At 41.8% G+C, this 14,005-nt stretch overlaps 1 protein-coding gene across 2 annotated transcripts in view; it reads left to right on the top strand.

Moving 5' to 3' along the window:
• Nucleotides 1-14,005, top strand: part of FOXK1 (forkhead box K1) — a 57,273-nt gene that overhangs the window by 20,153 nt on the left and 23,115 nt on the right. For both annotated transcript variants that reach the window (XM_033000327.2, XM_033000326.2), the window contains exon 2: nucleotides 6,798-6,995. In XM_033000327.2, coding sequence (XP_032856218.2) covers nucleotides 6,798-6,995 — 198 coding nt within the window. The remainder of the gene's footprint in view (nucleotides 1-6,797; nucleotides 6,996-14,005) is intronic.

Raw genomic sequence — 14,005 nt, 5'->3', positions numbered from 1 at the left:
CAGCAAAATAATAATTCTGAGCACAATACTTCCAATGATTACTCCCATCGGGGAGCGAGGGTCTAGTTTATTTTTGTGAAGATGGAGAAAATTGATTTGGTTGTTTTAGTTACTGAAATAGGGGGAAACCCTTCTAAATATTTTGCAATTGAAGTGTTTTGTTTTGTGCTGGGTAATGCAATGACGCTTGCTGTAGAAAAGCTGATGTTTCGAATAGCGTTGTTCTCAGTGGGCAGAGTGCAGCATCACAGAGTAACAAATCTTGGTCAATAAATGTTCCCAACTCAGCTGTTTTGCAGTGGTCACAGCAATTATCAGAACCTTGTTTTTGAAGAAATGTGAATCTGAGGTAGTTGTTCTTGTCTCAGTTTGCTTATCTCTCTGTGGGCAGACCTTCAGGGCTTAGATACATGTTTAGTTAAGTGAAGCAAACTCTTATCTTTTTCTAACCAAATTTAGTTTGATATTGAGTGCACTGGTGTCTAAACTTTCCCAGTGAGTCTTTTATGTTGTCCAAGGCACCTCCTTTCAGACTGCTTCAAAGCATTATGCGAATAGGGAGTGGATTTATTATTTAATGGGAACTTGATTTTCATAGATGCAGGCATGTGGTTCTTCTCAGCTGATTACAGGAGATGAAGAAAAATAGTTACAGGAGGTAATTGGGGCATTTCTCTGTAATGACTTCTACATACAGTACCTGCACATTGATCACAGCCTGAAATTTTGGTGTTTATCCCATACAATGACTGAAAAGGTGAGAAGAATCCACCTTGCCCTCCAGTAAAATTGTGTCAGGTACCTTGAAATAACTGGTAATGGTAATAGCCTGACAAAGATGACTGTCGGCAAATTCTCACTTGTGCTGAGAAACCCAACATGGTTTTGGAACTTTGTGCATGGGAATAATACTGTATTCTTCTGGGTAAACTAATTGACACAAAACAAATTGGTTTCAGAGAAGTTACAGGGGACAGAACCGGCTGTTGTGTGGGGCTTGTTTGGGATTTTTTTTTTTTCTCTTTTACAAGGGTTCTTGTGGGCATCCTTGGTCAAACTTCAGCTAATAATGACATAGTTCTGTTTTGTCATGACGTGCTGCTGTAATTAGAGTTCTGGCTGCCCACCTTTGCTGAATCCAAGGTATTCACCGATTGTGGAGATAACCGCCTTGCCTTTAAGAATTGGGCTTCTGTACTGTCCTCTCATATCATAGAATCACAGAATTTTTTAGGTTGGAAAAGACCTTTAAGATGGAGTCCAGCCATTAACCCAGCACTGCAAAGCCCACCACTAAACCATGTCCCTAAGCACCATGTCTACACATCTTTTAAATACTTCCAGGGATGGTGACTCAACCACTTCCCTGGGCAGCCTGTTCCAATGCTTGACAACCCTTTTGGTGAAGAAATTTTTCCTAATATCCAATCTAAACCTCCCCGATGCAACTTGAGGCTGTTTCCTCTCATCTCACTTGCTACTTGGAAGAAGAGACCAACGACCCCCACGTCGTTACAACCTCCTTCCAGGTAGTTGTAGAGAGTGAGGAGGGCTCCCCACAGCCTCCTTTTTTCTAAGCTAAATGCTCCCAGTTCCCTCAGCCGCTCCTCCCAAGACTTGTGCTCCAGACCCTTCACCAGCTCCGTTGCCCTTCTCTGGACACGCTCCAGCACCTCAACTTCTGTCTTGTAGCGAGGGGCCCCAGACTGAGCACGGTGTTTGAGGTGCAGCCTCCCCAGTGCCCAGTACAGGGGGACAATCACTGCCCTAGTCCTGCTGGCCACGCTATTTCTGATAAAAAGAGTGGCAGAGGGAAATAATTAGACACAGAGTCAGTGGTGTGGTAACAGTACCTGCAAGTTTAAAAGAAAAAGTGGCAGTTGCAGCACAGGGAGATAATCATGCTCAACTATGTTTTTTGAATGAAACTTCTGGTCTGTGTTACTGTTCTTATTCAAATTGCAAAAAGTGTTACTTTTAACAAAGCATTTTCTTCAATGTTTCTCCCTCCACCTGCATCTCTGCACTGTTTGTAACACAGATGCTACTGGTGCATATACCTGCAACATTCAGGAATAACAGGATTTCATGAATTATGGCAAGATAAAGTAGAGAAAGATGGTACTAACTTGCTGACAACATTGCATGTGTAAGTCTTCCAGCTTACTTTTCTGGTTATTCCCTCTTGCATAATAAACTGGAATGATGTTTATATATAAACATAACATGTGATAGTACATATTATGTTTATATATACATTACATAATATAAATATCATTCCAGGTTTTATATATATATAATATATATGTGTTTCACCTTGGCTTTTTCGTGATTTGTCTTCTCTGTCTTGTTACTGTGCTTTTCCATGGTGTAAACGTAAAAACATAAATGCAGCACAGTTTCCTGTCTCCTTTTAAAATCTTTAAATAGCCTTTTCTTGCTCTTATGCAGCAGAAGTCACTTGCTGTTGAACAGCACTCTGAGTGCTCTAACAAAGAAATCAGTGACTGTAATAGCTTCTATTGAACCTGGTACTATGTTTTGGCAAATGCACCTCAATTTCCTTTGCATCTGTGAGTAAAAGGTGCTTTAGGAGGGGGAGAATATGTCTGCTTTTTATAGAGCCCTGCAGGTTATGCAGTCATTTGTTGGAGTTTTTTACCTAACCATTTTTCCTGAAGTCTGCTTAAGGGGTGACAGTTTATGTAAAGCCTAGCATTTCCTAGCACTTTATTTTCAGGCCTTATGTAGATGAAATGCTTGTATTCACCACATGAAGAATGCCTAATAGTATGGGTGGTGTGTTGTCAGTGTGAGGAGCTCATCCAGGAAACTTTTGGAAAATGTTTTGTTTAAAACAACAACAAAAAAAAAATCTAGGAGCATCTTTTGTATCACTGTAACCATGTGTGGCATGTGCACTCGTCCTCTTCCCCTTGGTCTCCAGTGTATATATAGCATGCATTCAGCGAGTGCTGTGGAGTCTGTGAACTCAGGCATGCAGCAGGGAGCCAGCAATCCATTTTTTACTTTCTCCTGCTTGTAATCTAATAAGGCAATAATTGTTTCTGTGCAGTTTATGGAGGTTGGAGTGTATGTTTGCATTTTTAGTTTTAACACAAATTAAAAAAAAAAAGCTTGCTATTCTCACTGTCTTGCAAGGCAACCTAGAGAAATGGGAATCCTTTCCCACAAGGAATTGATGTATGCAACATACTATAACTCTGAGTAGAATACATATGGTTAATATGGGCAGGGATTGCAGGATGTACCTGTCTGTAGCAGGCTATTGAGTAAAACTTGGCAGTTCTGGAACTGAAGCAGGTTGCTTTCTGCCTGTACCAAGACCAAAAGATTTTGCAGACCATTAATTTACCCCTCTAATTTCAGAGGTGCTTAAAATCAGTTGCCTCTTGGGCACCCTTGGAAATACCAGTTAACTTCATTATGCTTTTTATGTTGAGTCTAATCTGTGCTTTCAGATTGATCTTTTTCTCATGATGGAAATGTTAAGCAGTAGTAGTAATTGGTATGCATATTTGATAGGAATCATGCAACATGGATCAAATAGTATAGCTCAGTTTAAATAACTTGGAATACATATAGTAATCTTAAGGAATGCCTGCTTAGTTCTGCTTGGGCTGTCTGTCTTGTCCCGCTTATCTTCTGTAGAAGTATAATTCTCATAGACTTAAATCTTGCACTAAAGTGCCTCACTCCTAAATGGGACTACCAGATATAATTTGAATTTGTTTTCTTTTGGTCGAAAACAGTTTAATTAAGGGAACAATTAGAAAAATCTCATTAAAACTTCATTCAAGTTCAGTGTACTGAAAAGTGAGCTTCCTGTGACAAGATGATTCAGAAATCATGCTTTTCTGATTTCTCATTGACACAGTTCCCAGGTAATAGTGTGTGTGTGCTGATTTGAAGCAGTGGCTTGAACTGTGCTGTTGTCACTGTTTGCATTGCTGTGATGGTTGTGATAGAGACTAGAACAATAGCATTAATCCCAGGCACCTTCTCACCCCTGAGGGAGGGGAAGAGTTCTGCAGGAATTTACAATCTATTTTGCATTGCATTTTCATTTTTTGGGTCCCAGGTTTTTACAGCAGTAAAAGCATAAATTTGGATAAACTACCCCCACCTTGGCTTTGCAGTCAGCATCAATACTGGAAGCCAGCACAGACCAGGCTGCAGAAGCTTTCTGAAGCTGTGAGCACCCTTGCATATATCCACTCACTGTTTCTGGAACTGGTTCCTTACAAAATGACCATGTACGTGCTAGATAGCATAATCTGTGAAGGCTAGTTGTATGTCCTAGGTTCTGCTTCAGTGGATCGGGAAGCCTGTCTTTCTAAAAACTAAATCACAGCAGCCAACAAATAGTTTGCTTGTGTAGTCAGTCCAGCCCAGCCCCTCTGTTTCTCTTCCCTTGTTCCAGTCTGAGATTGCGGGTAAGTCACGTGAGTGAATCGGATAGCTTGGGGGGGCTCTCAGGGAAAAATAGTGCTAGATGGGCCTTTTCCACACATGTTTACTGGGTTAGTTTAGACTTCCTATTTCAGGTTGACTCATGATTTTGGAAGAATAAGTGATTTTCTTAAGATTGCCCATATTCACAGACTGATGGGCCTGCCTCTGTTTTGGGTGCAGGTATCACTTTATCTAACACTGCAGCATCAGTAAGTATAGTAGAGTTAGTTGCACATTCCCCTGGAAACAGTAACATGTAGGAGATGTGGGTCTTGCATTACTGGGTCCTTTTGAAAAGGAGGACTTAAGAGCTCCTTACTGATATGAAGCTGCAGTGAGGATCTTCTGGCCTCAACAGTGCTGCAAAAACTGCTTTGGGGCTCTGTGCAGTCAGGCCTGTTGAGATCAGCAGGTTGGGATTGCAGTGAATGCTGTTAAATAAGGACTGATTTGTCCTTGACTCAGATGTTGAAAAATGCTGAGCACCTGGCATGACAGCAGAGAATTCCATTGCTCTTTGAAAGAAAGCTCAGCTTTTCCCTGGTAGGGGTTTAAGAAATGATGAAGCTTTGCTCATACTGGTATTGAGCCATAGTCCATGTGACACTCATTGCAAATTTATGTATTCTCTGCATTTTTCTGTAAGCAAATCCATGTAGCAGTACAAAAGCTTAAAATCCAGAGTAGTGGTTCAACAGCTTTGCTTCAGGTTCATCTCGGTAAGCTGTGTGCCTGCTGCTGATAGACATTGCAGAGCATGTACACTGCTGCTTTGAATTGTGCATTTGTATTGAATCTGCAGGGAACTGTGTTTAGAAGGGTTAGATAAACACAATTAGGCTGTATTGCCAGCAATGATGTTCTTATTTAATGCATTAATGAGTGCAGGTGGCAGGACCTCTGAAGTGAAGTAAATACAATGCAAACTCCTGCTTGTACGTGGCAGAGCCGTTCTGAGTCCAAGCTGCTGAATGCTGAGCAAGCTCTGAGAGATGAGGTGGGAGATGGGAATGAGCTTCCCATGCCTGAATGATAATTTTGCCCTCTTGATGGCAGGTTTCTGAACATTACCTTACAGCAGAACTGGCTTGTGTGAAAGAACCAAGAGCAAGAGAGTATGGTTTTAGAGCTGTAATAGGATGTTACTCTACATTTCTGTCGATAGCAGCATTAAGATAAGGTGGTCACAAATACAGATTTACTTGCTTGCCACCTTGTTCTGTTACCTGGCAGGATTCAATAATGCACTGACTGAAAGAATTATGTTCAGCCTACACCAGCGCTTACAGTGTTAGAACAACACTGCCTGAGTTCCTTCATTTCCTTCTATAGACAAGATGCTGTAAGCCAGCACAATCACTGTGCTTTGCTGGCCTTTCCCACAGTGAAACCTGGTTTTTATTTCCTGCTGCTTTAACCTTAGTATCAGTGAAATGATCCCTGGAAAGCTTGTATTGATTGCACATTATTGTCTAATTAAAGTGCAATAAGAAGAATTGCAGAACACTCGCTCTTACAGCCCTGTGCCTATTGTAGACACTATAAATTACAAAGCTTTCTGTTCAAATATGGAAAATGTCAGTGCTTATTTCCTTTTGAGTTTCCCAGCATCTCCTAAAGGCTACATTTGTAGGTGTGTGATTATTTTTTTTTTCCCAAATAACAACTGGAAAGAAGTGTTAGAGAAAAATGGGGCCCTATAGGCTTGCAGGGGCCCTGTTCTGATCCTGCTAACTGTAACACATATCGTCTAAAGGGAGGCACTTCTAAATGAATGTATTTTAATCTGAAACCTGCTAGATGATCCTCTAGAATCATGTGCAGAGATATAAACGGGTATTAGTTATACAATATATAGGGGCCAGTCATTAAACAGTGCTGTCTGGTCTTACCTGGAGGCTGTTCCTTGCTCTGTCTGGACTTTATGGCTCTCTTACTCCATGTTGCCTGTGGTTTAATGCTTTCTAGTAACTTGTATCTTCCCAAGTTATGTGCAAGGAGCTAGTAAAAGATAAATCCTAGTCTTTGACACATTGTGGTGCTGCATCTTGCTTAGTCATTGAATACATGGCCTTGGGGAAATCACTTCAGTTACCCAAACCTTCAGCTTGCATCTAATCACTAGGTGCTACATGACACGCTGATACATTTAGAGATGTATGAATGATCAGTAATTCTGCCCAGTACAGTGAGCAAAAAGATGTAGAGAATGGTGGGCTTCTATGCTATGAATGAGTGAATGATTCACCAGTTGCATACAAAACCACTTAAATGTGTTTAGTCTCATGTCTGAAAGTGACTTTTCCCTTTTTCCCTTACAGATGTACTTTCCGATTCCCTAGCACGGTTATAAAGATCCAGTTTACATCTTTATACCATAAAGAAGAAGCAAAAGAGGAAGCCTCATCGCCTCCCCTTCGGCCACTTTACCCTCAAATATCTCCTCTGAAGATCCACATCCCGGAGCCGGATCTCCGGAGCGTGGTCAGTCCCCTCCCATCCCCCACTGGCACTATCAGGTAAGATGTTAACTATACAAAATGTGCTTTCTGGAAACTCCATCTGTGTTCTCTGACATCAGTCCGTCAGCCCTGTTTGCTTTGGCATACTTGGTGCATAAAATGCCCCATTAAAAATAACTAAATATCTGATGTTCAAAACGGTGGAAGACTGCTAAAAACTGTGTTACGGTGGCTGGGAGTAGGGCACTGGTTTTAAGAGCACAAAGGGTTCGGGGCGGGGTGGAACTTGAGTGTTAGTTTCACATTATAGAGTTACTAGTCTATCTTTGGCAGTGGTATTAGAAATATCTGTAAAGAGCTACCTATATGCCTGGAGAAAAGAAAGCAGGCAAATACTTTCTATGTTAGGACTGCCTGTTTTATTTTTATCTCAATATTCTGTTGTTGCTGGGTGGTGCTGGTGTTATCTGAAGTTAGGGACAAGAGTGGCCATTGGCACGTGGTTTCCTGGGAATAGAAGGAAATGAGGGTAGGATGCTGACCATGTACTGAGGGGCTGTAGCAATCTGAATGTACATCTGTGCAAGTATCCTGTTTTGTAGTTATCCAGTTCATGAATGTGCAATAGAAATAACCTGCACATCAAGTTACTATCTGGAATATTTTCTTTCTCAACAGAGTTGATGTTACGGAGTTAGCTCTTCTAACATTAAAGCGGTTACTTGAAGTATACATTTTATAAAGTATAGTAGACTCATGTTATAGGATGATGTATTAGAATTTTAAAATGTGCGGGCCTCAGAATAGCAAGAGTGTACCTGGTCATAGTAATAGCCTTTGGTTTATTTTCTTGTCTGTACATTTGTAGAAAGGTATAGTACACAAACATCTTCTGCCAGTTAGCACTAATTCAGTGAGTCGTATTCAAATTTACGTGTCTGAGAACAACTTCAGTGTCACAATGAAGTCTGTTTGGTTTTGCATAGATCTGGAGACGCTTGCTTGTTTGGGTTTTTCCACCGGTCTTGCAGAGCTGCACAGATGTGCAGTGCAGATATTCTAGAAAGAGGGGGCTGGAGGTAGCTGTGGTTTTTAGTCCTCTGTTCAGGCACTGCTTTGAGTTTATATTTAACCTTCTCTTTTTAGATGAAGCTTGTTGCTGGGAGGGGAGGGGGATGGTTTCTTTGCCAACATATGGTAGTTAGTTTCCATTCAGTCATCTTGCGCAAAGCAGCAGTGTGGTTTGTGTTACTAACAGAGGCTGTATCTCTTGACTCTGGCATATGCCTGCAACTGATATTTGACTCCCCGAGAATTTTTCTTTTGCATAAGGAGAAAGTGGAAATAGTAGTGTTGAATTGTGTTCAGCCCCTAACGGAGTGTTTACTAAGGATGATTAATTATTGCATCCGTTTGTCTTGAGCAGAAGCTAATCCAGCCAAGTCTTCAGAAAACCTCAAAAGACATCTGAGGTTTCACTTGCCAAACCCCTTTCATTTCCGAGTTCCTCTTACAGAGGAGGGGCTGACACATTTGTAAACATCCCTGCTCAGCCCCTTTAACCTTCCCCTCTCCCCCAGCAGGGTCTTGCAGCTCTGAAATCCTGTGGGCCAGGCTTTGGGAAGCAGTTTGGGTGTTTCTGCCAGAGAAAGGGAATGCTCTTTGGGGAGCATGTAGCTGTTCTGGCCACCTGGCTTTCAGGGCAGCTCTCTCCTGGTGGCTTCACAGTGGTGGGTGAGGCTGGCACAGTGCCGTTTCCCCCTTCCCAAGGGCAGGTTTGGGAGGGCTGGTGGGGGCTCAGCATGGGACCCACACCCCTCTCCCACCGCTGGCTGGGAGGTGATTGCATGAGTTGGACTCTCCTCCTCCTCCCTCTCTCCCTTCTAGTATTTACTTTCCTAATTTGGTGCGTTTGCCTCGCTCCTCCCTGATTGGCCCGTGGAAAATTATTGCAGTTTGGAAATTCTGGGCAGGGTGAAATTTCCTTTTTGGAAAGTGGCTGCTGGCCCCCTTTTCCTGCCTCCACCCCGGTGCGGGGCAAGGGCTGTACCTGCGCTCCCGCTGCCAGATCCAGCCCTGCCCTCCTGACCCCCGGCCCTGCTCTGCCTGCCTGTTTACATTGCAGCTTGCTTCCCTGCAGGTTCCCCCCTGCAAGCTTCTGGGGTTTTTTTCAGCCTATTTATTTTCCCTCTGCAAAGTGAACCGTCTAGAGAGGGAATGAGCTTTAGTTAAACAAAACCAAACCTGCCACCCTCAGCAGCTTTGCAAAGCAAGATTCCTGCTTACTCTTGGGGAGAAATGTGTCTACTGTTTTTTTTAGCTAGGTGTTTTATCTCCAGGAGGGGCCACTTGTAGGTGTTTTGAATGCTGTTGTACAGCTTTAAGGGAAAATGCTGGTTGGCAACATGCTGTGAGGCTTACACACAGCCATGGCTTATTTCTTCCTGCTTTGAGTTCAAAATTCCTTTTTAAAAAAGTCAGACTTGCATGTTCCAAAAAAGGAAAAGGCCACTGTGGTTATAAGAATTTGGTAGAAGCAGCCTGCCATTTTACACAACATAAGGGCAGAGTAGCACCAAATCTCAGTAGATTCAAGGCATTGAAAAGCTGTGTGAAAACCATGTGTAATTTGGTTAAATTCAGCTCTGCCTGTTGGGAGATATAACTGATTCACAATGTCATGAGTTAAGGGATGGTCTTTCAGTACACAGCTGTAAGGTTCTGCAGCTTGCATTTGGAGTGTCCTCTTTGGGTGACAGTGGTGACATGAAGCTCCTCACCTATGCTATAAACACTTAGCTTTGCCTAGTTTTGCTATAAGTCCTACATTATATAATACCTACATTAATGTGACTCCATATATGTGTTGCAATCTAGTCCCCAGAGTGGCTTGTGTTTAGATTATAAACAGATCCACAGAGACAAGGTGTGGTTTAGGAGCCTATTTCTGGTCTCAAAGTCATGCTGAGTTGGAGTTTAGATTTACAGTGTTTAGTTTTCCATTTATTATCTTCCAGTTGGTGTAAATGACCCTTGAGTAGTAACTTAACTCAGTTTTCCAAATAGCAACTCTCTCCAGCACTGCCCCTCAGAGTTGGGGTTTTTTTTTAGTATTTATGAAAATGAGATTATTTCTCTGTACATGCTTCCTTATTCTAAACAGCAATTTTGTTCTCACCAATATATATTTTTTTAAAAGCTACAGTGAAGAAATACTAAATGCTGTACTATGGATGTCAGTATCACTATTCATATTTTACAGCTGCTACTTCTGGCTTATCTCTGCACCAGAATGATTGTGGGCTTGAACACTTTGTCTTGTACTTGTTTGGTTTTTTTTCACTGAAAGGGCATGGATAGTTAGCTCATATACACAGTCTTTATCAGTAAAAAAATAAAATTCTTTTACATATAGGAGGAAGAGCCCCTAGAGTCCTGTGAGAACCACTGCTTGAAAATTGTCTGGTGAGGTTCTGTGCTAATAGCAAAACTGTTACAAATTTGGGTTCCCACACAAATATGTATTTCAATTGTTAGTACTTAATGTGCTTGCCCATGTTCATCAGTTGCTAGAAGGGTTGATACCTAGTTTACAATTAAATTAATGGTATGAATAATGAAAGATCAGTCGGTATTCTTCTGCTTCCTTTGTTTTATAAGTTAGATTAGTAAACCAGAAGATGTGAGCTGAATTGCCATGGCTTCATAAGCTGTATTCTTTAAACCTTATTTCCTTTTTTCCATATTTTCACTAGGCAAAATTAGTTCAGTAACACGTTGCACACTTTGATAGCGGATTATTCAGAGGCCTGCACTCCAGGAACTGCAGTTATCTTGGTTTAGCCACCAACTTCTTTTGTGGCCTTTAACAGGTCATTGAAATTCATTGTCTGATTTTTATGCATGTATAGTGTAATTACTACTTTCCAAGAGTGTGTAGTAGATAAATTATGCATTGAGCTTTTATTCTGCAAAGCATGACAGAAGAGTGTGTATGAGCCATGTCATAGTAGACATGCAAATACTGGTTATGCTTTCATTCAGACTTGTCTTGGAAAAAGGGAGTGCTTTCTAACAGGCTGTAGGACAACCATACATCACTGTTTCAGAACACTTGGGATTTAATCTGAACTCGCACATTTCCTCTAAAGGTATGTAGTAGGAAGCTGAATGAACCCTGACTTCAGTGGATGCATTCACTTACTGGAACAGGTTTGCATAAATATTGCCTGCTCCATTTCATTCAGGCTTTCCTTCTTCCTATAGCATGATTAGCCATCTAACTGAAAAGGTGCTGAAGAGCTCCAAGGCAGGCTTTTTGCAGGCTCTTTTGCATTGTCTCGGTTATCCATTACTTCCTGCATTCGGGCAGAACATACAGCTTGGGTAACTCCCACAATTGGACAGACTGGTGATTATTTTTAATCACCCTTGTCTCCAAACCACAAGCCAACTAGTGTGATACATATACATCACATAAGAAAAGCAACAATCTATACAGGGCTTGGGAGTTCCTACGCATGTTTATTTCAGATAATGGACCATGTGCTAGAGGAGATGTGCCAAGCCATGTGCTGGAGGAAGGGTTACAGATGTCACCAGCTACAAGAGCACTTCCTCTTCCCCTGATCAGTATAAAATGTTCACTGAATCTATGGTTGGAGTGAGCTCACTTCCTTTCGAAGAGGGGAACCACTGAAGCACAGACAAGTAGTAAGAATTTCAACTTTTGGGGATAGCTAACTTTCCCTCACTGTGGCTTGTTCGACAGCTTTGTTTTTCTTTGGCATTAAGCAGGCAGGGAGGCTCTCAGATTTCTCCTTTCACATCAAAATCCAGCTTGGTTTGGCAGTCTCACCACTTGTGATTGTTTCTGAAACCTGTCTGAAACATGCAACGTGCAAGGACTTGCCTTTCTTTGAGTTACAATTTTGGGGCTAGGCTGGGGAAGGAGAGAGTGGCAGAGGATTCTCACCCGTTTTTGTTGATTGGTGTATCTTAGAAATGCTTGTTTCGCAAGCCAAAGTGCTGTACTTTGACCTGATTTTTGCCTGTTGCATGTAAAACGTGTCCCTATATTTTTTGGTGCCCCTTTTTGCCGGCTCATGAAATGGAATATAGGGGTAGTCTAAGGTTTATGGCATTTCTCTAACGATAGTCCTTGTGTACAGGGAAACATACCTCCAATTTGCATTTGAGAAGGAGACTGGGGAAGATTTTAAGAAATAGGAATTCTACTTGGTACTCAATAGGGGCTTAAAATTGCCTATTCAAACAGAAATCTGTATATTGGCAGTGTTGCCAAGGCTGTAACTCTTATCACTGCTATGTCTCTTGTACCTGCTTCACAAATGTGCACTGAGGCATTTTTCAAAGGCACTCCCCATATGCATACCATATCCTAAACCACAAAGTTGAAGAGATGGGTTTTTTCCCTCTTTAGCAATGCAGATTCCAAGTCAGGTGAACAATTTTATGTGGGATCCCAGGTAATCTTTCCTCTTTCCATAGAGAGGATATGTGCTTTATCCATATCCCTGGCTTAAATTAAGCCTCTATAGCTTGATCCCTACAGATACCTTTTTCGCAGAAAAGAATTAAATTAACTAATGGGGCAACTTTCCTGTAGTCTCGTGCTGCCTGTCATTCTGGAGAAGTTGACACTGGAGTTTGGGAGTGTTTCTGTTCCCAGCTTATTCATAGACTTGTAATATGACCATAAATAAATCATTTAACTGCTTGTTGCTTCATTTTTATCCACCTCCACCCCCCTTTGTAAAATGTGACTAATATTGAGAGAGTCTGGAGGTTTTTACATAAGAATCTCTATATGTGCTCAGGCAACAGATCCCTTTTAGCCCGGTAGTCTGCCTCAGACGGGTATCTTTGGGGTAATACAAGAACACAGAAAACACAGCGTAATGCTAACTTCCGTGCAGTCTGCCTCCACCATTTTCTTGGATCAGGGACTGCCTCGGAGCAGGGACTTCCTGACCATCTGTCTAATAAAGCCCCTGATGTATTCCCTGTCTTCTTCCTTTCCCCAAGAACTTGCATAATGACCTTCTGCATTCACATAGACTTTTAGCATCAACCCTGTCTTACAGCATGTCATTCCACAGTGTAACTACAAATGTAAGAGCGCTTTCTCTTGTTTTGGACATGCTGCTTAGTTTCACCCTGTGCTCACCGTCTCTTTTATTGGAAGAGGATAGGAGCTGAACACCTCTTGGCTTTGTTTTTATAGGCTCTGTCACCTTGGACCTCAGCTTCTGTAAACTGTTTCCTTTATGGAATCTGTTCTGTATCTCTTATCATCCTAGTTATCCCCACCAGTACCTTCTCTGGCTCTGCTGTATCCTTCTTTGAAATGCGAAGATCGACACACAACATCCTGTGTGTGGACACACCACACACTCAGTGGTTAGTCCTATTTCTGCACTGATTCTTTAGTTAAAGCAGACTGATCTTGGACATTCCAGCAGAAATGCAGTAAGTTGTACATATTCTCCAATAGCTGGCATTTAGAGACTTAATTGTTGCTAGAAAGTGCTGTGAACTTGGCAGGAGTTGAAAGTGAATCTTGATGCTACAAAGACCTGCTACTTTCTCAATAGCCAGAAGTTAAGCCCTGTGTTTAAAAGGCATTCTGCCCATTACATGAGTGAATGTATTGCAAACACTGCATTCAGCCCTTGTCTTTCTCGCCTTCCAGCTGAAGAAGGGTTAAATATTAAACGGAAAACATGCTGCAAAGGACATGATGTGATTCAGCACGTGGTTGTAGTCTAATTCTAAAGCTGAGTCTCAGTGTGGTATTTGGGGAACTGTGGCTCAAATGGCCGTATGTAGTGTTTCGAGTTGAGATGCTGAATCCTCAGTGGGTATCAAAGATCTCTGGAACTTGGGGCGTTAACCATGGTGCCATGGGGTTAAGACTGTGGGTAATTGCTGCTGGTTTGATTGAGCTGTGTGTGCTTTTCAAAGGCATAAAACACTTGCTGCTTCTCCCAAATGCTCTCTTTCATAACAGACAAGCTTAACCCAAATTAGCTTGCATTGCTTGT

The sequence above is a fragment of the Tyto alba genome, unplaced genomic scaffold (assembly GCF_018691265.1).
Source record: "Tyto alba isolate M040663 unplaced genomic scaffold, T.alba_DEE_v4.0 Super-Scaffold_28, whole genome shotgun sequence".
NCBI lineage: Eukaryota > Metazoa > Chordata > Aves > Strigiformes > Tytonidae > Tyto > Tyto alba.
This window is presented reverse-complemented; position numbering and strand designations above follow the sequence as displayed.